The sequence below is a fragment of the Eretmochelys imbricata genome, chromosome 4 (assembly GCF_965152235.1).
Source record: "Eretmochelys imbricata isolate rEreImb1 chromosome 4, rEreImb1.hap1, whole genome shotgun sequence".
Classification (NCBI taxonomy): domain Eukaryota; kingdom Metazoa; phylum Chordata; order Testudines; family Cheloniidae; genus Eretmochelys; species Eretmochelys imbricata.
The window spans coordinates 130,346,477-130,370,820 of NC_135575.1; the positions used below are offsets into that span (position 1 = coordinate 130,346,477).

Genomic DNA, 24,344 nt, shown 5'->3' on the forward strand with positions numbered 1-24,344 from the left:
AAGAATCCTATGCACCGCTACAGACTAGGGACTGAATGGCTAGGCAGCAGTTCTGCAGAAAAGGACTTAGGGGTTACAGTGGACGAGAAGCTGTATGAGAGTCAACAGTGTGCCCTTGTTGCCAAGAAGGCCAATGGCATTTTGCGCTGTATAAGTAGGGGCATTACCAGCAGATCGAGGGACGTGGTCGTTCCCCTCTATTCAACATTGGTAAGGCCTCATCTGGAGTATTGTGTCCAGTTTTGGGCCCCACACTACAAGAAGGATGTGAAAAAATTGGAAATCGTCCAGCGGAGGGCAACAAAAATGATTAGGGGATTGGAACACATGACTTATGAAGAGAGGCTGAGGAAGAGTCTGTTTAGTCTGTGGAAGAGAAGAATGAGGGGGTATTTGACAGCTGCTTTCAACTACCTGAAAGGGGGTTCCAAAGAGGATGGCTCTAGACTGTTCTCAGTGGTAGCAGATGACAGAACAAGGAGTAATGGTCTCAAGTTGCAGTGGGGGAGTTGTAGGTTGGATATTAGGAAAAACTTTTTCACTAGGAGGGTGGTGAAGCACTGGAATGGGTTACCTAGGGAGGTGGTGGAATCTCCTTCCTTTTGAAGTTTTTATGGTTAGGCTTGACAAAGCCCTGACTGGGATGATTTAGTTGGGGATTGGTCCTGCTTTGAGCGGGGGTTGGACTAGATGACCTCCTGAGGTCCCTTCCAACCCTGCTATTCTATGGTTCTATGATTAACAACTGAAGCAACTATTGTGAAACAAACTTATTCTGGGAAGTCAACTGTGAAGGCACTGTCTCCCAGAATCTTGCGGATCACCTTGTGGAAACTGTAGAGGACACTATGATACTGGGGCATCACAAAGATATCCAAGTGTGTCATTTGCAGATTGTGACAGAGGCTGCAAAAAATTTCTGTGGATAGGTGTCCTTTCGTGGAGATTAAGGGCTGGTACAGTGAAGGAAGGAAACTCCATATGGCTCAGAAAACTACTCTGGGTTTACAACATACCTGGTGGTGGTTCTTTCCTCACCTTACCTTATGGCACAATCTAGATTCAGGCCAGGCTTTAGAGGAACTGATGATCTCCTGCAATCAATGCATAGAGGAGAGACTCTCATCCTCCTGAACGTCTCTGCAGCTTTGATAAGAAACTGCACCTCTATTATTAGACCGCTCACTTGTGGAGTCTCAAAAGGATCAACTCTGTCTTTGTTCTATTCAACAGCTACATACATGCATAGAGTGAACTGGTCAGATGCCAAGTGCCAGCAATATGCAGATGATACACTGCTCTGCATGTGTTTCACAATATATGATACCACTACCACCAAGATGGCCCACAATTTGAACGACATCAGCTCATGGAAAAAACCAACAGGTTGAAGCTGAACTCAAGCAAGACAGAGGTTATGTTAATAGGCAGAGGAAAGCATTTTTAAAGGTTTGCAACCACAGTGGAATGTCTCCTTTGGTTGATGGTACTCCCTCACTATAGGCCAATTTAGTCTGTAGCTTAGGAATGTTCCTGGATTCCTCACTGATGTTAAGTTCTCACATAGCAGCATCGACGAGTGCGAGGAGTTTGTCTCATCCTGGCAAACGATGACCTAATCACAGTTACTCACATGTTTGTCACCTCTTGGCTGCACTACAGCAATGCAATATACCTGGGAATGAAGCCTTTAGTGCTTAGTTACACAACATTGCACCATGTCTGCTCAGCAACACTGGCTACTGCGAACACATCAGTCCCGTCCTCCACTCTCTACATTGTCTTCTCATAGAATATCATATCAAGTGCAAGGTCTTAGTCTTTATCTGCAAGGTGCTCAATGGTCTGTGCCCAGAGTAACTAAAAGATTGACTAAAGCTCCGGGATGAGGATGTGGTCGACAATTTTGCTCCTCTGGCACAATGGAACTTTCTGCAATAAAAATAAAGTTTGTCTGTGCAGGAGACAGAGCTTTCCTGGGGCTGGGCAAAGACTAGGAAAGGAACTCCAATAGGAACTGCAGGCCATTACAAGCCTCACCATCTTCCACTCTAAATGCAAGGCATATTTTTCCTTATCTTTTTCTATCATAAATGTACCAAAATGTGTGTGTCCAGTGCACACTTGTCCACTTGGGGAGAAGATGAGTGAACCAACTACTGGAAGAGGCTCTCGTACTATGATGAATGTTACATTAAGAGGGATGTATTTTGAGCTGGTGGGATGAATATCCGAGTGTCTGTCTGCTGTGACCATTTGACTGGAGCTAGTTGCAGGGACTGTTTGACCATGTATTTGTTTGTTTGAAAAGTGTGAATTGGGAGTGCTTTGTTCCAGGTGGGCCTTGAGTGGTTGATTGGCGGGAAGGCTTTAAGGTGGGCCAAGTGCTTCGAGCCAGCAGCCTTATAAAAAGGCAGCCAGTTGCGAACAAATGGAGTTCGCCTGGGAGTTTGCTTGCGGGGGAGTTCCCACAGAATTTTTGTTTGCCTTTCAGGCTTTTGTGAGCAGTAAATACAACATCTGAAGAGGCTCTTAGAAGAAAGAGATTATGGACAGTGAGCAATCAGTGGTTGTGACCTGCACAGGATATGCCATGTTTGTCTTTCTCCCAGAGGATAGAAGCAACTCGTCTGTACGAAGTGCAAGCTGGTCTCCATATTGGAAGAGAAGGTTAAAGGACTAGAGACCCAAGTATCGACCCTGCATTGCCTCACAGAAAATGAAGATTTTCTGGATAGAAGTCAGCATTTGGTATTGCAGGCACAGCATGCTGAAGAATCTGAGAGGGCAGTGCAGAAAGGGGAAGAAAATTGGCAGCATGTGACCTCCAGAAGATGAGGAGAACCCATGTATCTCCACTGCAGATACAAGTAAGAAACCGTTTTCAGGTTCTCTGCACAGGTACTATGGAGGAGAATGGTTTGGAAGAGTCATTTGAGGGAAGGGATCAGAAGGAGACCCCCATTGACTGGAAGGCATGGGATGTATTGTCCTAGGGATGGCAGTTCCACAACCACTACTCCCAAGAGGAGGAGATGGGTGGTGATGGTCAGAGACTGCCTCCTAAGGGGGACGGAGTCATCAATCTGCCGTCCAGACCGGGAAACTCAAGAAGTGTGCTGCTTGCCTGGAGCTAGAATTCAGGATGTGATGGAATGTCTGCTAGGAACGCTACCCCTTCCTACTCCTCCATGTGGGCACCAATGATACTGCCAAGAATGACCTTGAGCAGGTCACTGCAGACTATGTAGCTCTGGGAAGAAGGATAAAGGAATTTGAGACGCAAGTTGTGTTCTTCTCCATCCTCCCTGTTGAAGGAAAAGGCCCAGGTAGGGACCATCGAATTGTGGAGGTAAATGCATGGTTACGCAGGTGGTGTCTGAGAGAGGGCTTTGGATTCTTCCACCATGGGATGTTGTTCCAGGAAGAAGGATTGCTAGGAAGAGATGGAATCCACCTAATGAAGAGAGGGAACAGCATCTTTGCAGGCAGGCTTGCTAATCTAGTGAGGAGGGCTTTAAACTAGGTTAGCCAGGGGATGGTGACCTAAGCCTGGAGGTAAGTGGGGAAGTGGGATACCGGAATGAAGCATGAGCAGGAGAGCACGAGAGGGGAGGGCTCCTGCCTCATACTGAGAAAGAGGGACGATCAGCGAGTTGTCTCAAGTGCCTATACACAAATGCAAGAAGCCTAGGAAACAAGCAGGGAGAACTGGAAGTCCTGGCACAGTCAAGGAACTATGATGTGATTGGAATAACAGAGACTTGGTGGAGTAACTCACATGACTGGAGCACTGTCATGGATGGGTATAAACTGTTCAGGAAGGACAGGCGGGGGAGAAAAGGTGGAGGAGTTGCACTGTATGTAAGAGAGCAGTATGATTGCTCAGAGCTCCAATATGAAACTGGAGAAAAGCCTGTTGAGAGTCTTTGGGTTAAGTTTAGAGGCGAGAGCAACAAGGGTGGGCATCTGCTATAGACCACCAGGCCAGGAGGATGAGGTAGACAAGGCTTTCTGTGGACAACTAACAGAAGTTTCCAGATCACTGTCCCTGGTTCTCATGGGAGACTTTAATCACCCTGACATCTGCTGGGAGAGCAATACAGCAGTGCAGAGACAATCCAGGAAGTTTTTGGAAAGTGTAGGGGACAACTTCCTAGTGCAAGTGCTGGAGGAACCAACTAGGGACTGTGCTCCTCTTGACCTGCTGCTCACAAACAGGGAACAATTGGTAGGGGAAGTAGAAGTGGGTGGAACCTGGGCAGCAGTGACCATGAGATGGTTGAGTTCAGGATCCTGACAAAACGAAGAAAGGAGAGCAGCAGAATACAGACCCTGGATGTCAGAAAAGCAGAATCTGACTCCCTCAGGGAACTGATGGGGCAGGATCCCCTGTGAGGCTAATATGAGGGGGAAGGGAGTCTAGGAGAGCTGCCTGTATTTTAAAGAAGCCTTACTGAGGGTGCAGGAATAAACCATCCCACTGTGCAGAAAGTATAGCGAATATGGCAGGCAACCAGCTTGGCTTAACAGAGAAATCTTTGGTGAGCTTATACACAAAAAAGAAGCTTACAAGAAGTGGAAACTTGGACAGATGACTAGGGAGGAGTATAAATATATTGCTCAAGCCTGCTGGGGTGTAATCAGGAAGGCCAAAGCACAACTGGAGTTGCAGCTAGCAAGGGATGAGAAGGGTAACAAGAAGGGTTTCTACAAGTATGTTAGCAACAAGAAGAAGGTCAGGGAAAGTGTGGGACCCTTACTGAATGGGGGAGGCAACCTAGTGAGAGATGATGTGGAAAAAGCTGAAGTACTCAATCCTTTTTTTGCCTTGGTCTTCACAGGCAAGGTCAGCTCCCAGACTGCTGCACTGGGGAGCACAGTATGGGGAGGAGGTTAGCAGCCCTCACTAGTGAAGGAACAGGTTAAGGACTATATAGAAAAGCTGGACATGCACAAGTCCATGGGGCCAGAGAGAATACATCTGAGAGTGCTGAGGGAGTTGGCTGATGTGATTGCAGAGCCACTGGCCATTATCTTTGAAAACTCGTGGCGAATGGGGGAGGTCCCGGACTATTTGAAAGAGGCAAAAATAGTGCCCATCTTTAAAAAAGGGAAGAAAGAGAACCCAGGGAACTATAGACAGGTCAGCCTCACCTCAGTGCCTGGAAAAATCATGGAGCAGGTCCTCAAGGAACCCATTTCAAAGCACTTGGAGAAAAGGAAGGTGATCAGGAACAGTCAACATGGACTTACCAAGGGCAAGTCATGCCCGACCAACCTGATTGCCTTCTATGATGAGATAACTGGCTCTGTGGATATGGGGATAGCAGTGGACGTGATATACCTTGACTTTAGCAAAGCTTTTGATATGGTCTCTTGCCAGCAAGTTAAAAAAGTATGGATTGGATGAATGGACTATAAGGTGAATAGAAAGCTGGCTAGATCATCGGGCTCAATGGGTAATGATCAACAGTTTGATGTCTAGTTGGCAGCTGGTATCAAGAGGAGTGCCCCAGGGGTCTGTCCCGGGGCCGGTTTTGTTCAACATCTTCATTAATGATCTGGATGATGGGATGGATTGCACCCTGGGCAAATTCGTAGATGACACTAAGCTGCGGGGAGAGGTAGATATGCTGGAGGGTAGGGATAAGGTCCAGAGTGACCTAGACAAATTGGAGCATTGGGTCAGAAGAAGTCTGATGAGGCTCAACAAGGACAAGTGAAGAGTCCTGCACCTAGGACAGAAGAATCCCATGCACTGCTACAGGCTGTGGACCGACTGGCTAAGCGGCAGTTCTGCAGAAAAGGACCCGGGGATTACAGTGGATGAGAAGCTAGATATGAGTCAAGAGTGTTCCCTTATTGCCAAGAAGGCTAACGGCATATTGGGCTGAATTAGTAGGAGCATTGCCAGCAGATCGAGGGAAGTGATTATTCCCCCTCTGTTCGGCACTGATGAAGTCACATCTGCAATATTGCATCCAGTTTTGGGCCTCCCACTACAAAAAGCTTGTGGACAAATTGGAGAGAGTCCAGCGGTGGGTAAAGAAAATGATTAGTGGGCTGAGGTACATAACTTATGAGGAGAGGCTGAGGGAACTGAGCTTATTTAGTCTGCAGAAGAGAAGAGTGAGGTGGGATTTGATACCAGCCTTCAATTACCTGAAGGGGGTCTCCAAAGAGGATGGAGGTAGGCTGTTCTCATTGGTGGCAGATGACAGAACAAGGAGCAATAGTCTCAAGTTGCAGTGGGGGAGGTCGAGGTTGGATATTAGGAAAAACTAGGAGGGTGGTGAAGCACTGCAATGGGTTACCTAAGGAGGTGCTGGAACCTCCATCCTTAGAGGTTTTTAAGGCCCAGCTTGACAAAGCCGAGGCGGCGATGATTTCGTTGGAGTGGTCCTGCTTTGAGCAGGGGTTTGGACTAGATGACCTCCTGAGGTGTCTTCCAACCCTAATCTCTGATTCTATGATGAATGTTTTATAAGAATCTGAATAGAATAGAGGCCCTCAGTGCAAAAATCTGTTCTCTTCCCATGAAATGAAGGCACAACAAAAAGAAGGCATCTGGAGTGTCTGAATGTGAGAAGAATCCACTAAATTATTGTCCATCCTGCTTAGCAATGCCTTGCCTCCCAGTCTATGTATGAACATCAGTGGTCCAATCCAATGTCCACTGAAACCAATGGGAATATTTCCGTGGATTTCAGTGGGCTTTGAATTAGACCCTAAGATAGCTTGAAGAAAGCTATGACTATGGCAGCCACCTCACTACCTACTCATACTGGGGAAGCAAGAGGCAGAGTTGAGCCCTGCAGTGACTGAGACCCCAGACAAGCACAGAGACACACAAACAGGGAAAGAGGACTGCCAAAAATGTTTGCCTTGTCCTGGGCTGAGCGAAGCCCCAGCAAAATGTAAAGCTGCATTATACTGCAAAATACATCCTTTCCATAGAAAATACTTTTTTTTTTTTTTGAATGATCCTGTGCCATAGAAGGAGACCTTTCCTGGAAAAAGATATTTTTGGTCACTAACACATACACAACAGAGATCCCTTTTGACAGATGAACAGAAATAATAACACAGCAAAACTTTGAGATGTTGCCAGGCAACTCAATAAACTATCCCACACAGTGCAGTGATGCTGGAATTGGAAGCAGAGAATAGTTTATTTTAATCTATTTTTCTCTTATTTGTTGAACTTAGGAGCAAGAGAGAAATTTAATTTATCTACACCCCTCCCCAAACAATTTTGATTTCTCATAATGACAACATCCATTGATAGGGACATTCCACTACTAAGTGATCTTGGCCATATTATTGACTATGAAGCCAGCTGTGCTGGATTTTATTTTTAAATACACACAGAGAGAATACTCAGCTGACTCATTGGACCAAAAACCCAGCAGTAACTGGCAAAGCTGACAAACACAGTAAAAACATATTTAACTTCAGCGCCCTTGTGGCCAAGATGGAGTCTGCTCTGCAGGCAGCTCTGGCCAAGAGACGGCGCACACAGGAATGCAGCAGGAAAAATTTCTTCCACCCCAGAGGCACCTGTTCCAAACCCCTCAGAGTGAACACACACACCCACAGGAAAAGAACAATGGATATAACAAAGGGAGATGTTTATTTACAGAGGGATGAGAGGAGAAAAACAACAAGGGGAAATGTAGGGGGAGCAGTACAACAGGGTTGCATCCAAACCAAGGCCCCACAGGCCCAGTGGTAGCACAGTCTGAAAGGGCAGACACCGAGCAATGTGTCTGCACACAAAGTTCAGGAGTCCTGAGCAAAGTTCCAGTCCACTGCTGAATCTTGGGTGCTCCTGATTGGTTGTTGGGGAAAGTTCACTGGTGCCGAAGACAGTCTGGTGCCCTCTTCTGCCGCTCTCTGCAAAGCCACACAGAGCGACAAACTCCCCACTTAACTAACTAGCAGCACCCCTCCTTATTTCCAATGCAGAGTCACAAGCCCTAGTTCTCACAGCCCAGTGCAGCTCTGGGCAGCAGTGATACTGGGTCCAGCTCTGGCCTGTCTTTCTCGGGCAATTCCTCCCTTGCACAGTGCTGCTCCTGGCTCCTGTCCTGGGGTGTCCCCGATCGGCCGCCCTATCCTTCCCGGGCTTCAGGCAGGTTCTCTCCCCTTCACTTTGTCCAGGGCCTCCCTGCTGCAGGCCTTCTCTCCGGGGGCTCCAGAGCCACACCCCCAAGTTTCCCTCCTTTTTCTCACTGCTCCCCCTCCCCAATAGGAAAAAGATTTAAAGGGGCCATGCTCTCTAAACCCCAAAGGGTTACACATACAACTCAGAAAAAAATGAAGTATTTCATTTTCCCATTGTGGCACTTTCAGTCCTAATGTAGTTCGTGTGTGTGTGCGCACACAAAGAATTATAAATTAGTCCTATAAAACTTCATATATCTGAGCTACAAAATAAAAGTTTGCTCCTGTCATGTTAGGAAAGACTTCACAAATTATCTTTTTCTTATCTCATTCGATGGCGCATACACATGTATAAATAACTGAAGTAACTAGCAGATGTCTTTTCTCACATTTTTTCCCAAAACCACACTGATAAACAGCAAACAAGGAGTGAGCACAGAGCTGTGCTCATTTCTAACTAATCATTTCCAAAAGTAGTACAATAAGGATACACCAAAATCATGAAGAGCCACTTAATAGGAATTCTTTTGAGCGTCTGGGTTGCTGTCTCACCTGCTTTGTATTTTCATTCAGGGGAAAGAGAGGAGAAATGCATAATAGAAGACATTCCAAGTGATACCTTGATTACTGGTAGGTAGATGTTGCTACATAATGGTCAATGTGTTTAATATTTAAAATGTTAATCTATGAAGTTCTAATACTGACAGCCTGATTTATAATGCCAAAGCCCTGTGGCTGGCCCTGCTTAGGTGAATGAGTGGTGGTGATGGTGAGTAGGGCACTGTGACAGACCCAGACCAGTGGGGTACAGGAGTCTGGTAGAAGGCAAATATACTGGCCACTGGATGAACAGTTTTCTGTTCCCTGAATGACCAGAGCAGGAGCTGCACTAGAGCAATCAAGAACCTGCTAGAACCAATTAAGACAGGCAAGCTAATTAAGACACCTGGAGCTAATTAAGAACATACTAGAATCAATTATGGCATGCAGTCTAATCAGGACACCTGGTTTAAAAAGGACCTCCCATCAGTTAGGGGAGGTTGTGCAAGGAGCAGGGAGTGAGAACATGTGCTGCTGGGGGACTGAGGAGTACAAGTGTGATCAGGCTTCAGGGGGAAGATCCTGTGGTGAGAGTAAAGAAGGTGTTGGGAGGAGGCCATGGGGAAGTAGCCCAGGGAGTTGTAGCTCTCACGCAGCTGTTACAAGAGACACTGTAGTCAGACTGTAGACTCTGAAACCTGTAGACAATTGTAATCCACAGGGCCCTGGGCTGGATCCCGGAGTAGAGGGCAGTCCCGGGTTCCCCCCATCCCCCTCAACTCCCTATTTGAGACAAGAGGAGGTGACCTGATCTGTGGGTCCCACCAGAGGGGAAGGTCCTTGGCCTATTCCCCGACCCACTAGGTGGGTCAGTAGAGACTGTCGGGATTGTTCTCCTCCCTTTCCCCATGCTGGCCAGTGATGAGGTTAGCTGAGTGAACAGCAGGTTTGAGTCACTAGCAAAAGTGGCCAAACTGAGGGCAGCCGTGAATCTCTGAGGCAAGCAAATCCGCCAATAAGCGCAGGACCCACCAAGGTAGAGGAGGAACTTTGTCACAAGGCACAAAGAGTATTTCCTTCTTTACTCCTAAAACAAGGGCCGGTCACAATATGGAAATGCACTATAGCTACTGCTCCATGCTAGCCATGCAAGTGTTACAGTTGTGTCGTGTATTGCATGCTGAGTAATAACATGAGAGGACTCCATGTTTCTGAATTTAAACTAGCTCTTTATTAAGAGAATTAGTTACAGAATTGCTGTGACAGCAGCTAGCATTCAAGCTGTGTGTGCACAGAATGGCTTCTTGATGCCATCTCCAAACTCTTCCCTTCTATCTCCTGTGCTCGTCCCTCCAAGTTCCATGCATGTTGCTACAAGAGTCCTCTGCACTGACCAGAAGAGCTGGCTGAGCTAAGATGGAAAGCACACAAAGCACCTATTTCTACAGATGCCATTGCAGTGTGTGCTTCCTTGGAGGAATTCTGGTTTGTCAACCATTACTCCTACAACCTATTACAGCATGGTTTTGCCACTCTCCCCACCAACGTGAGATCTGCATTTTCTGTTTAGCAGTGCTCAGGACCTCATTCAACACCTGCTTAAAAAAAAAAAAGAAACCATTCCACTATGTGTTTTATAGTGAGTGCATTAAAATCTTCCCAGATAATGAGAAAGCAAAAAGCCCTTATTTGAGAAGGAGAAATATGCAAGATTGCCAGGGAACCATCAAAGAGCTGATAGCTTGTTGTTCATAAGTGCTGGGGGCTGCATAAAAGATAAACGTAACTAGAGTAATGGATACCTGAACTTTTGGGACGATCTGCCATGTGCCATGGCTTGCTAACCAGGCCAGAGCATGCAAGGCAATGATAATAAATTGTCACTTTTCTTTCATTAGTTTGTAACTTCTTGCTCACTCCATTGTGGTGCAAAATGCCACAATCTAATTATACGGTGAACTGGACAAAATCATAATTCTATTAAATATGTAAGTTATCTTGTACTTAATTTTGTTTTTATAGTGATTTGATGTGAAATGAAAAAGTGAAAGATATTTAATATACTAACTTGTAATTAACAGATTTGTATCTGTCTTCTCAGGGAGTTACAAGGTACAGCAATGGGACATACATGAACACAGGTTTCTTGAATCTGCTCCTGGTTTGGGAATGTTTGTGACCGTTACAACTCCTGCTAAGGAGGTAAAACTTATTATTCACATTTTTGGAGGCATTTGTACTGACTCTTGGAACAGGAAGGTCATACAATCTAAGGGGAATGGACAATATTTTTAAAAATAGGTGCCTAAAATTAGGTTCCTAAATCCATATTTAAGCAGCTAAATAAGTGGGCTGATTTTCAAAAGTGCAGAGCACATGTTGGTTGTCATTAAGGTCAATAAGAGAAGAAGGGTACTCAGTACTAGAAAAGAAGGAGATGATAAATTAAACCAAAAATATTAGATTAATCATCAGGATGCATATACCAGCAATCCACAACAACTACCTTCATTGCCATTGGATGTTCTACATTTTTGAAAATCAGGCTAGTTATTTATGTGCCAAAGTCAGGACTTAGGAGCTATGCTTAAACACACAATTTTGACTTTAATTTAGTGTCTATAGACAAGTTTTAGTCCTCAGTGTGGACCACATTTTTTCTAGTTTTTATTCCCTAAATAAAATGTGAAACTTAGGTTACTTGAATATTAATTATATTATATTATTAATATAAATACAAGTTTAAAATGTTAAATATATTCTGAGGTATGATACATAGAATGTTATTTTTATGTTAATATCTATAGTTCATAAATAAAAAAAATACACTTAACACATTACAGCTACTGTTGTCAAAATTGTATGGTCCACAAGGAACATTCTCTTTTACGTCACACTTACCTGGGGAGCATAATATCTGTTTGCAGTCTAACTCCACAAAGCTTATCTCATTTGGAGGAAGTAAACTGGTAAGAGTATTTCTTGAATATTTTTTTTAATGGTGATATCTGTCCTATCTAAATACAGGCTCTGGAAGACAAATGGACCTACAGTATAGAGGTCTAGGAGCATAATTAATGACGAGTGAAGGGATTATGAAAGTATCGCAGTCGATCCATTTGTTCTATGTTGCTCTTTGATCTTGCAAAGCAATTCCACATAGGTGGACCTTTGGACTTCCTGAATTCAATGGAGCTCCACCCATGCAGAGCATCCTGTATTATTTGGCTGTGGTCAGTGTTTGAAACTAGAAGAATCTTGCTTTGATGAATTATCTCAGATATTGCAGATGACTCTTCAGTCAATATATGACATTTCCTAGTGATTGCAAAATATAATGCTGGAGCTCAGAAGATGAAGAGATGAAACAGACTTTCCTTTCATGTCCAAGGAGTCAGGGCATAGTCAGTCTAATACAGTGCAGATTAATTAATGTTTGTACAGCACCTTGATTATGTAAAGCTTCAAAGTCCTGATTGATATGATGAAATGTTATAAGGGGAACGGTTTATCAACACAAATGCAGGTACAAAAGCACACTTATCTGAAAGGTATTACATTTCTGTCACTCCAATTTCTTTGAGCAATAACTCTATAAACTTTGACAGGTTTCAGAGTAGCAGCCGTGTTAGTCTGTATCCGCAAAATAGAAAAGGAGTACTTGTGGCATCTTAGACTAACAAATTTATTTGAGCATAAGCTTTCGTGAGAGAGAGCCACACATGAATCATATATTTATTGTTCTTTTTATCATTATAAACTAAGCTAAACTTTGGAAGTTACTGGAGGAAATTGCCTTCAGATGCATCTTTAATAACCTACTGGAAGTGCTACACTATGCCGGGTGGAAGACGTAGGACTGATTCTCATTATCTCTGTTTCTGACTTTGCTTCAGCTACAACCTAAGTGGGAAGAGTATTAAAAAAAAGGATTGATAATGGTATCAATTTTTAATTAGAGTGGTTAGTCCTAAGAATGTTCTTTTTTTGCCCTTTGTTGGACACACTATAATAAATAGTTCATACTGGTCGAATCAATAGCATCAGTATAAAATACAACACTAATAACAAAGTATGTAAATTTGTGTAATTAAAGATTAAAACCTTGAAATATATTAATTTTAAATATCTTATCTCTTTAGTAAGGACATCTATAAATAAGTTAAATACCATTCCTACAAGAAGGCTAAAAGGAAACCTTTGTTATTTATGACTCACTTTGTGTCTGAAGACTTTTTTTTTTTTTTTTTAAAAAACCCCACACCATAAATCCATGGGACTAATAATTGTTGTTGTTGTGTTCATAGCGTATCCACTTGGACATTAGAGTTGGAGAGCATTTTCTTGATGAAGCTATCGCTCAAGCCAAGGACAAAGTTAATGAAGTTAACTTTAGACTCGGACATCTAATTGAGCAAATTCATCACATATCCAAAGAACAAAACTATCACAGAGTATGTTTGTTCCCTAATAGAAATATGAAAGAATAATGCATGGAAACATCTGGATTTGGAAAGTAAAATGTTGGGTGGCATATTACAATATTTAGTTGTAGTATTATTTTAAATTAAATGTTATTAAAAGTACTATTAATATTTAACCAAAATGATTCTACAGTATGTAAGTTATTACTTAAAACTGAACAATACACATTAAGGTTTGTAAAACACTTTGAAGCTGTAAAGCAAAATACAGTATATAAGCTAAGCATTGATTTTTAATTATTCTTTATATAACGATCAGTTTTACTCGACAGTACTTTCCACTAATTAAATCATTTGGTTAATTTTAGTTTTGCTGGCCATAACTTCTATAATTCAAGTTGTATGTGCTTCAGATTTTCATTTAAATTCTATTTTCACTTGCTCATAACTTTGTGATAAATTACTATTTTGGGCTGAGATTCTCAATACTTAATCTCAACCTAAAAGTGAATTTGTTTTAGAAGGACTGAGTAAAATCCTTCCATTTGCAACAGCAATTTGTAGACACTTTTTGGTTAACAGAATACAAGAGTGGTAATTTCAGTTTCACTCCTCTTCACAGAGGACGAGGGCCTCTCATTATTTTCACAAAAATTAAGTAAATAAGGGATAGATTATAGCATTTAGCTGCCCACTCTATTCATCTTCTCTGACCAGTTGCTTGCAAGGGAGAAAGTATCTCCCTTGTACATGTCAGAGCCATGGTTTCAACAGTCCTAATATGGATGCACAGGATAGAAAAGGAGGACACTTACAAGATCTAGTTGTATATAAATAAAGCAATGAAATAAATAAATGTGAGTTGCAATGTTAAAAAAGCTGTTTGAGCATGCATAGTAGTAATTTTTGCTAATAATAAGAACTACAATGCTAACTGTGGTGCTTAGCACCACAAACCCCTATTCTAACAACACAGATGTGAGTGATTTTGCACACATGCACTATTTGTAGGATCAATATCTATGAAGAATGTTTTAAACACAGACATTTTCTTTGGACAGAGATTGCAATGTAGGAATTAATTCTATGAGTGTTATTACTATATAGTGCATATTATTGATTGAAATCTTTGTGCCTGTGCCAGCTATAAGCTCGTTAAGCATAACAACACTGGATTTTTGCAGTGTGTTCTAATTTTTCTATCTAGAACAATTCTCTCTAAAATAGAAGAAAAAGTAATTAAGGAAGCCCCGTGAGACTTTCTGAGCTTCATCCTGCATGATGCTTGTGCAGACTAGTGCATATGCACATACAAGGTTAAAAAACAAGTCTGTTAGGCTGGAAAAGGGAACTCAATCCTGCGGTCATGAGAGTGGAGGTGTATGCAAGTTGCTCCAATTTAGTAGTAGGAATAAAGCCCAGGATGTGATCCGATACCTTTGAAATCAATGGTGTTTTGTCATTGTCTTTAACAGGGGCCGGAGCAGGTCCCAGAGAAGGAAATTTGGAGTGAAGGGTCAGATTGCAGTGTTGCAACATCTAAGTCCCTTTTGTGAATCTAGTTCCAGGCACCTAGTTGCTTCTTCAGATGCCTAAATACCTTTAAATGTATGGCCCTAAGTGCCTTATTGTGGTTCCAATTCAGGGGAAAAAAAAAAGTCTGTGCTTAAGTCCATCCCTGTTCAGCAGAGCACATTAACATATGTTTAACATTTATGCATGTGTTTTTAGTCCTACTGACTTCAATAGGACGTATGCATGTGCTTAAAGAACTATATCTAATGCCCAGCCCAACCCATGACCATATGAAACTTCTGCTCATACTTTCACTGCAGCACAAAAGCCAACCTTACATAACCTGTTGTTCAGCGCTCAAGCAGTGATTTGCAACCCTGATAGTAATATGGATAAGAGTAAGTTCAAAATCTTATTTTCATCAAATTGATAATAGTTAAGAAGAGAACATTGTATAGGGCTTGTTCATTCTCTCTAGTACGTGAACAGACAACACATGCCTTGATACCAGGTGGCAGCATCAAGTACTGTACTTAGATTTTTTTTTTAAATCAAATAATTATGCCTTTTCCCTTTTTTCAACAGGAACGTGAGGAGTACTTTCGATTGACAAGTGAAGAAACCAACAGCAATATCCTGTGGTGGGCTCTTGCACAAACATTAATCCTTATGTTAGTTGGAGTCTGGCAAATGAAATGTCTTAAAGATTTCTTTATAGCTAAAAAGCTTGTTTAAGACTGATAGAAGTGAATACACTTCTAAATTATTCAACATATAATGCATAATGTCTACATTAATAAAGCACAAAATGCAAAAATATGCACTATTTCTGATGTCTTTCATATACATAAAAAGGTGAAATGAAACTAGTTTTCAAGTAGCTGAATATAGTAATCCTCTGGTAAGAAAAATATTACAAGAAAATATGAAGTATATGAATTGAGTGGGGGGAGGGAGGAAATTGGCAATATACTCTTCTCAAGCATCACTCATGCCTCCCACGCTCAATAATTACCACTCCCAGATTCACACTGTTGGGTCTCCCCTCCCATTTCCTTCTGCAGAATCCCAACCGTAGTTCCCCCCACTTCCTTCTAAAGATTTAATTTATATCTTAATCTGACTAGCACCATACATATATAAATCTAAATGGCATACAGTTGGCAGTCCATCCTGCCTTTTGGCAGTTTTGTAGTCCCACTCCAAGTAATCTTGAATAGTTATGTAAATTATCACATGTGAGAACTATTTTATTCAGTCTGGATTATAGAATTCCTGGCAATCCCTGGATTTGTGACTCTCAACTTGACGTAAGATTATTCATACAGTTTCAATTCTTCAGTATGTTTCTTTTTTGGAAAGCTATTTTTACTTTAATTAAGAGGCCACAGATGTTACTTTTGAGTACAGATCATAGTGGATTTATCAGGAGCTTTGCAGTGTATGACTTAATAATGTAGTTCCCCTCCAATTGGATTAACAGATGGGTTGAGAGAGTTTCTTCTATAATTTGACACGTTTTATTTAGTTATAGTTTATGGAGAACTTGATTTAAAAGCAGAAGATGGGTGGTGTGCATCTATCACGGCAAACATCTAGCAACTTACTTCCTTACTAATTTATGTCCTATTCCCTTCTGTGAAGAAAATAGCTTGAAAGGACACATAGACCGTTTTATAAAATTTAAAGTTATATATTTCAAATGGGTTTCATCCTCATCAGCTTTCAAGTAATTTTTCTCTATCAAGCTTTTGGGCTTGTGTACATAGCCCGCAGTGCGGACTATGGGGGGTTATGAACGGCAGCATGCAATGTGTCTGCCCTCATGTAGACCCGACTAGGGGGAACTAATAGGAACCTAGTTCTTATTAACCTAACTCCCATTGAAATCAATGGTTATAGGTCAGACAGTTTGTCTTCTGAAATCAGTGGGAATTAGGGACCTAGGTACTTTTGAAAATCCCACTATCTGCATCTTTAGGTACCTAAGTAGTTTTTAAAATGTGTCCTATACAATCTTTTTAAAACATTTGATGCAAGCAGTCTATGCATCTGAATTTTTTATGTTTTGGGAGGGGTCCCAGACTAAGTCTGTGGCATATGGAATATACTAAATATTTTTAAAATGGTGATTTAAGTAGGACTTTTCTAACTTGATGCTTGCTAATTATGACCTAATTCAGACTCGATAGGACCAAGTTGCATGGTTCCCAGGTAGGCCTCACCCCTGATTTGTCCATAGACCTTGAAGGTAGGTACTGAATAGTGAGTGAGAGAAATCTGTAAACCATAAGAATCAAAGATCAGGCCAAGAAGCCTCAACTTTCAGATCAACAAGCCATCTAAGGAAAAACTTATGTTCCAGAGTCTCCAAAACTGATCAGCTTAGAGAGAAGAATGACATCAACGTCTCTCCCTGCACCCGAAGAAGGTCTATTACTGCCAGCAGAACATCACCATTTGGCAACTTTTCTGCAGTTCCAGCTCCTAAACAATGAAAGTCCAGAAAACACAACCCCTCTATAATTTTAAGTATCATATTTCATCTTTTTGTATTGTTTAGTTTTTTGGTTTTAATTCCCTGAAAGCTGTTCCATCCTTTATTTTTAGCATGTGAAAATAAAAGTGTGGTGGTATGCGCACAGGTATGTGTAGAGCTAGGCAATTTTTTTTGACTAATTGTTTTTCTACATAAAAATTCATTTGGGGAGGAGGGTCCTGAAACTATTTGCCTAATTTGGGTCAAATTCAACTGATAGAGGGAGGGGGCAAAGCCAAAGCCTGACTGCCTCAGGCTGGGTGGGGCAAAGCCGAATCCCAAGGGCTTCAACCCCAGGCTGCGGGACTGTAACTTTAGCCCACTGCCCAGGGCTGAAGCGCTTGGGCTTTAACCCTGAGTCCCAACAAGTCTAAGCCAGCCCTGGCGACCCCATTAAAACAGGGCCGCGACCAGTGGTGAGCTGGAGCCGGTTGTTAAATTTCGAAGCCCTTGGGACAACCGGTTCTAAAAGGGCTTCGAAATTTAACTGGCCAAAAGTGGCGCCTTAGGTGCCGACTTCATGGGTGCTCCAGGGCTGGAGCACCCAAGGGGAAAATTTGGTGGGTGCAGAGCTCACCTCCGCTCCGCCTCTGCCTCCTCCCCTGAACGCACCGCACTGCACCGCTCTGCTCCGCCCCATCCCCTCTGGCTTCCCGTGAATCAGCTGTTCGCGCGGGAAGCCGGGGCAGGCTGAGAAGCAGGCAGCGGCTTCGCACTCAGGTCCAGGGAGGCGGAGGTGAGCTGAGGCAGGGGCGTGCAGGGGAACCACTCCATGCCCCAGCTCACCTCCGCCACCCTCGGCCTGAGCAGGAAGCCGCTACCTGCTTCTCAGCCCTCCCAGGCTTCCCGCCGAACAGCTGATTTGAGGGGAAGCGGGGGGGGGTGTGGAGAAGCAGAGTGGGGCGGTACGTTCAGGGGCGGAGTGGAGGTGAGCTGGGGCTGGGCAGGGGCCGGGGCCGGGGAGCAAATTTTCCTGGTGGGTGCTCCAGCCCTGGAGCACCCACTGAGTAGGTGCCTAAGGCACCACTTTTGATGTGATCAGTGGGGGGAGCGACCGTTCCCCCTGCTCCCCCCCTAGCTACGCTCCCCCACCCCTAGGAGGCAGAGGGACCTGCCAGATGCTTCCTGGGAGCTGCCCCAGGTAAGCACCGCCGGGACTCCCCACCTCGCCCCCTGGCAGGTCCCTCTGGCTCTTAGGGTTGCCCACTAGACCCTCCTGTCCGGTTCTGGGGGCAGTCAGGGGACAGGGGAGGTGGGTGGATGGGGCAGGGGTCGTGTGGGGGGGGGCATCAAAGAACGCGGGGGGTTGAATGGGGCAGGAGTCCCGGGGGTGTGGGGGTGGGCAACAACCCCCTTGTGGGGTGAGGAGGAAACCAGTTGTTAAGATTTTGGCACCTCATCACTGGCCTTGACCCACAGTGTGAGAACTGCTGGGTTAGATACCGCATACTAATTGAAGGTTAAGAAGGAAGTTTTATAATTGGCTCTAAGGTTGTGGTGCAAACATTAGATAATAATTTGATTTCAGTATTAAGCTATTTAGCCAGATACAAATTATTTATTGATTGACATTAGTAAAATTCCTTCTTTGGGATTTATAAATAAATGGACAGCCACCTTCTTAGCCTCCCTCTTAAAAGTTATATAAGGGTTGATTATATCTCTGGCATTAATTTGATGATTTAACTTCAGTTCACTCTTGAGACTACCTGGCTTGATTAGATTATGATATGACAGTGTTTTATTCTTAGTTTACTTTATTATTACTAATATCTTAGCTTTGGTGACATGTTTTCTTGATTCTATTTTAAGATTTTTAATAAGATTTAGAAATTGATACGGAATCATGTTTCTTTCAATAAGCAACATGAGTCCAGAACCTTTGAGGACCTATGCTGGATAGCAGCAGTTCAACCTAAAAGCCTGACTAATTCCTCCTGGTAAGTTTATGGTTCTCACATTTCTTTATCTTATATTCAGAACAGCATTTAGAGTAGAGATTAGAGATGGTTGAGAATTTTCTATTGAAATTTTTTTTCAACCAAAATGGCCTTTGTTTTCCTCAATGTAAAAAAAACCTAAAATAAGTTTTTACTAAAAAACAAAATCCTCAAAAATTAAAAAAAGTTTTCATGGAAAAGTTTTACCATTTTCTAACTATCTCTAGTTGTGATTATTGTACCCATCTACTGATTTAACAAGTTTGTCTTGATAAAATTCTATTATAAAATACTACCTATATTCAGCTATTTAAATTAATTGACTGAACATTCTAATATTTTTCCTTTTAAAAGAGTTGCCAGATGCAACTGATTGTTCTATTGCTACAGATCATGGGAGAGTTTTTAACATTATATTTTTGAAATGCAGTTATTGAAAGATGTAAATCAGTAGGTGCTTAATAAAATTAAGTAAGTAGATGCAATGAATGATGTCTTTTTTCGTAATACAAAATATTCCTTTAAAAAGCACTTTTGGCACTGTGAGACAAATTGCAGGAATTTTTATTTTTGTTGTTTTTTCACCATTAATACAAATGAAAAAGGAATACTTACAACTGTTTAGAAAGCACTTAACTGATCTTAAATCACTAACAGTTTCCACCACTATTCTGAAAATTAAGAAAGGTATTCTAAAAGTAATTATTTTTTTGTCTCATACCTTCCAGGACCTGAATTCTTGGATCTGTGTTTCCCATACATATGCTGATAATATCAACAACACATGCAGCTGAGCAGACCAGTGAAGTGCCTTTCTTAGCATGATTTAACTGTTAGTGATGTCATCAGCTGCAGCAGAAACCTGAGCTCAGACTCTAGCAAGTAAAAGAGAGTGATTCTTGAATATCATTTGAGCCCGATTTGTCACAGAAGGAATATATTTGTGCCAGTACGTGGTTATTAATTTATCTGGCCCTGGACAAAATCAGTATTTGCATGCTCATATCTGTTAAGAGCTGCACACAGGAAACAAAAATTTGTGGTACCTTTTAACTAGAGTTAGTTTAAAAAAAAAAAACAGGCAAACAGAATATCCGTCCTGTGTGAAATTGAGATTTTGAAATTTGAATTTATCCCAAATAGGGATGAAAAGTCAAAGTCTAAGAATTATTCACAAAATAATAGATTCCAAAATATTTTGTTTTGACCTTATCAGAGCATTTCATTTTAACAAGGCCAAAAAAATTTCATTTCTGCTATATTATACTATAGTAGAAACAATAAAGTCAAATGAGATGATTACGTCAAAATGAAATGTTTCAAGTTTACATGAATAAAATGTTTTGCCATTATAGAAACAAAACATTTTGATAATTATCCACAAAAGTTAGATGAAATAATTACCCGCAAAAGTTAGATGAAATTGATACATTCCAGCAAAATGTTTTGATTTAATTGAAAACTGTTCTGTTGGAAAATTTTGGCTAGCTCTAATATTAACAATCTTATTGAACCCACAAACTTATGAATGAGATCATGGATACTATTGTTCCAATATGCCATCAGATGGTAATGTTTAGATATAAACCACCCTGGTAGGGGGTCAGAGGTGCGTAAATCCATCCCACCTCCTCACCCTGCTAGGGAGAGGAGTGGATAAATCCTGCCCCTCTCACCACTCTGTTGGGGGCTAGGAGCAAGGTGGGAAAATCTATGCCCTTCACCCAGCTCGGTGGCAAGGTCAGGTAAATCCCCCCTGACCGTCCAGTTCTGGGGGGAGGTGGGTGAATCCCCTCATCTGCTCGCCGCCTCATTGGGAGTGAGGGGAAAAAGACTCTTAGGCTCATTGCCCTTTTGGGGGGTGGGGTTGGTGAATCCCCCCTCACACACGCTCACCGCCCTCTTGGGGCGGGAGGGGTTGGTGAATCCCCCCTCGCACACGCTCACCGCCCTCTTGGGGCGCGAGGGGTTGGTGAATCCCCCCTCGCACACGCTCACCGCCCTCTTGGGGCGCGAGGGGTTGGTGAATCCCCCCTCGCACACGCTCACCGCCCTCTTGGGGCGCGAGGGGTTGGTGAATCCCCCCTCGCACACGCTCACCGCCCTCTTGGGGCGCGAGGGGTTGGTGAATCCCCCCTCGCACACGCTCACCGCCCTCTTGGGGCGCGAGGGGTTGGTGAATCCCCCCTCGCACACGCTCACCGCCCTCTTGGGGCGCGAGGGGTTGGTGAATCCCCCCTCGCACACGCTCACCGCCCTCTTGGGGCGCGAGGGGTTGGTGAATCCCCCCTCGCACACGCTCACCGCCCTCTTGGGGCGCGAGGGGTTGGTGAATCCCCCCTCGCACACGCTCACCGCCCTCTTGGGGCGCGAGGGGTTGGTGAATCCCCCCTCGCACACGCTCACCGCCCTCTTGGGGCGCGAGGGGTTGGTGAATCCCCCCTCGCACACGCTCACCGCCCTCTTGGGGCGCGAGGGGTTGGTGAATCCCCCCTCGCACACGCTCACCGCCCTCTTGGGGCGCGAGGGGTTGGTGAATCCCCCCTCGCACACGCTCACCGCCCTCTTGGGGCGCGAGGGGTTGGTGAATCCCCCCTCGCACACGCTCACCGCCCTCTTGGGGCGCGAGGGGTTGGTGAATCCCCCTCACACACGCTCACCGCCCTCTTGGGGCGCGAGGGGTTGGTGAATCCCCCCTCACACACGCTCACCGCCCTCTTGGGGCGCGAGGGGTTGGTGAATCCCCCCTCACACACGCTCACCGCCCTCTTGGGGCGCGAGGGGTTGGTGAATCGCCCCTCACACACGCTCACCGCCCTCTTGGGGCGCGAGGGGTTGGTGAATCCCCCCTCACACACGCTCACCGCCCTCTTGGGGCGGGAGGGGTTGGTGAATCCCCCCTCACACACGCTCACCGCCCTCTTGGGGCGCGAGGGGTTGGTGAATCGCCCCTCACACACGCTCACCGCCCTCTTGGGGCGCGAGGGGTTGGTGAATCCCCCCTCACACACGCTCACCGCCCTCTTGGGGCGCGAGGGGTTGGTGAATCCCCCCTCACACACGCTCACCGCCCTCTTGGGGCGCGAGGGGTTGGTGAATCCCCCCTCACACACGCTCACCGCCCTCTTGGGGCGCGAGGGGTTGGTGAATCGCCCCTCACACACGCTCACCGCCCTCTTGGGGCGCGAGGGGTTGGTGAATCCCCCCTCACACACGCTCACCGCCCTCTTGGGGCGCGAGGGGTTGGTGAATCCCCCCTCACACACGCTCACCGCCCTCTTGGGGGGGAGGGGCGGGTGACTGTCAGCTGGAATTCCCTCCTCTCATAACTGCCACTCACTTCCAGCCCTGAACTGCCACCGCGCCAGGTAGGAGGAACAGGAGTGGGGCTGCGGGTGCAGCTGCCAAATGCTGCCTGCCGCGGATGGAAGGCCAGGAGACGAGACAGCCTCCATCGTGGTTGGGCTCTCCGGGCCCATTAGCTCTCTTGCTCCCCCATTAAGATGGCTGCCCTGGTGTTCTGCAACGTGTGTTTCCGACAGCCCCGAACGGCCACGCCAAGGTTCTGCCTGACCAATTGCGGCCACGTTATCTGTGAGCCATGTCTTCAGAAAGGTAACATCCTATCACGAGAGGGAGATGTGCCCTGGTCTGCCCTGTCCCAGGCCATGCAGCTCCCTGGCCTAAGGGCTCAGGCAGGGAGAGAGGGTGGCAGGTCTGGTGGTGCTTCAACCCATCAGGGTCACATCAAGAGCTGTGCAATATTTCCCACTGGCCACCAGGGTGCTGGAACAATGTGTACAGTGGGGGTGCTGAGAGCCATTGAACCAAATTGTAAACTCTGTATATAATGGAAACCACTGCAAGGCAGAGGGTGCAGTAGCACCCCTAGTTCCAGCACCTATGCTGGCCACACTAGCAAATTAGCTTGTGGCTGAAGGGCACTGTGAGCGTGATCAGTGTGAACCAGAGCAGACTAGCCAAGTAAGTAAGTAAGTCTTTTTATGAGGAGAATGTGCAGCCCCCTGCCCTGCCCCTTCCCCCGGGCAGCCTCCACCTTCATATAATCAAAAGATCACAGAGCTGTGTGGTATTTGTCCACTGAAATTGAAAAGCCTGAGAGTTTCCTTTTTTAAAAAAAATCACCTAACATAACTTTCCTACCGCAGGTATCGTTAAAACAAATATTAAATGTTTTCTAAATTAAATTTTTTTAAAAAATGAATTTAAAAACTCCTTATCTGACTATAGTGTTACTCAAAGTCTTGATACTTTGGAAACATGCCTTATGTATCCCAAATCTGAGGCTTTAATAAAAAGTCTGAGGCAAGACAGATATGGTCCCCACATTCACTGCCTCATTCACTCTGAAGCACTGTTTCATTTTGCTTTAATTTTAGAACAGTTTTCAACATATGGGATTTACATTATAAGATAGATTTTGCTAGTTGCTTCAGACATTTCAAACCCCACTACAATATTATGAAATTTTCCTTAGTTAAATCATAACTGTTTGACAGCTACAGGACCTTTTAAAAAAGGGAAGTTCCTGCAACGTTTTTAGTCCTCCATCTTGGAAGCCTTCCAATATATATTTAGGAGCTGTGGCAGAAGCATAGGGGAGGCAGATTTCTCTTGGAAATATCAAGCTCATAAAGTGGGATCCACAACAGGATTTAAGCGTTGCAGTGTCACAGCAGCTAACGCTTAGGTGTCTAGAAAATCCACAAAGCTGAGTTAAAAGAAAAGGAGTACTTGTGGCACCTTAGAGACTAACCAATTTATCTGAGCATGAGCTTTCGTGAGCTACAGCTCACTTCATCGGATGCTGAGTTAGTTGTCTAGGCTCCTTCTACAATAAATGGGGAGAGACACACGCTTCAGAATGGAATTCACAAAAGCCAGCAGAGTAGGCAAGGAGCTGCCTAACTTAGCCAATGGGAGATGCTAACCAGAAGGGTGTGTGCTAGGCCCTGCTCCTCTCTCAGAGATAGGCACACAAGTCCAGGTTGCAGGGAGATGCCTATTTCTACTTTGTGATCCATGAACTGGTATACACCACTTGGAGTGAGGCAGCTTAGGCACCTAAGCCTCTTTGAGGGAATGAATTATGCACCTCGCTCCACACAAAATGGCCCAATTATGTTTGAAGTATTTATCCACAGTGGAATAATCATTGGGCCAGAGAGAGAGAGAACATGGGAATGACTCTTGTCC

General features: G+C 44.2%; 2 protein-coding genes across 2 annotated transcripts in view; both read left to right on the forward strand.

The window, feature by feature from the left end:
• Nucleotides 1-8,669: 8,669 nt before the first annotated feature.
• Nucleotides 8,670-15,383, forward strand: LOC144263714 (transmembrane emp24 domain-containing protein 11-like). Its single transcript, XM_077814677.1, has 5 exons — nucleotides 8,670-8,799; nucleotides 10,811-10,911; nucleotides 11,553-11,678; nucleotides 13,017-13,163; nucleotides 15,234-15,383. The coding sequence occupies exons 1-5, from the start codon at nucleotides 8,670-8,672 to the stop codon at nucleotides 15,381-15,383; spliced, it is 654 nt and encodes a 217-aa protein (XP_077670803.1).
• A 7,247-nt stretch (nucleotides 15,384-22,630) lies between these two features.
• RNF212 (ring finger protein 212) overlaps nucleotides 22,631-24,344 on the forward strand; it is a 33,060-nt gene continuing 31,346 nt past the window's right edge. The window contains exon 1 of the mRNA XM_077816183.1: nucleotides 22,631-22,742. Within this exon, the coding sequence (XP_077672309.1) occupies nucleotides 22,631-22,742 (112 nt within the window). The remainder of the gene's footprint in view (nucleotides 22,743-24,344) is intronic.

What these genes read in the sequence shown, in the direction of transcription:
- LOC144263714 (XM_077814677.1), top strand. Translation starts at nt 8,670, where the DNA reads ATGAAGAGCCACTTAATAGGAATTCTTTTGAGCGTCTGGGTTGCTGTC. An exon ending in TTACAACTCCTGCTAAGGAG is followed by an intron (nt 10,912 to 11,552) that starts GTAAAACTTATT and finishes AACACATTACAG; the next exon opens with CTACTGTTGTCAAAATTGTA. An exon ending in CATTTGGAGGAAGTAAACTG is followed by an intron (nt 11,679 to 13,016) that starts GTAAGAGTATTT and finishes TTGTGTTCATAG; the next exon opens with CGTATCCACTTGGACATTAG.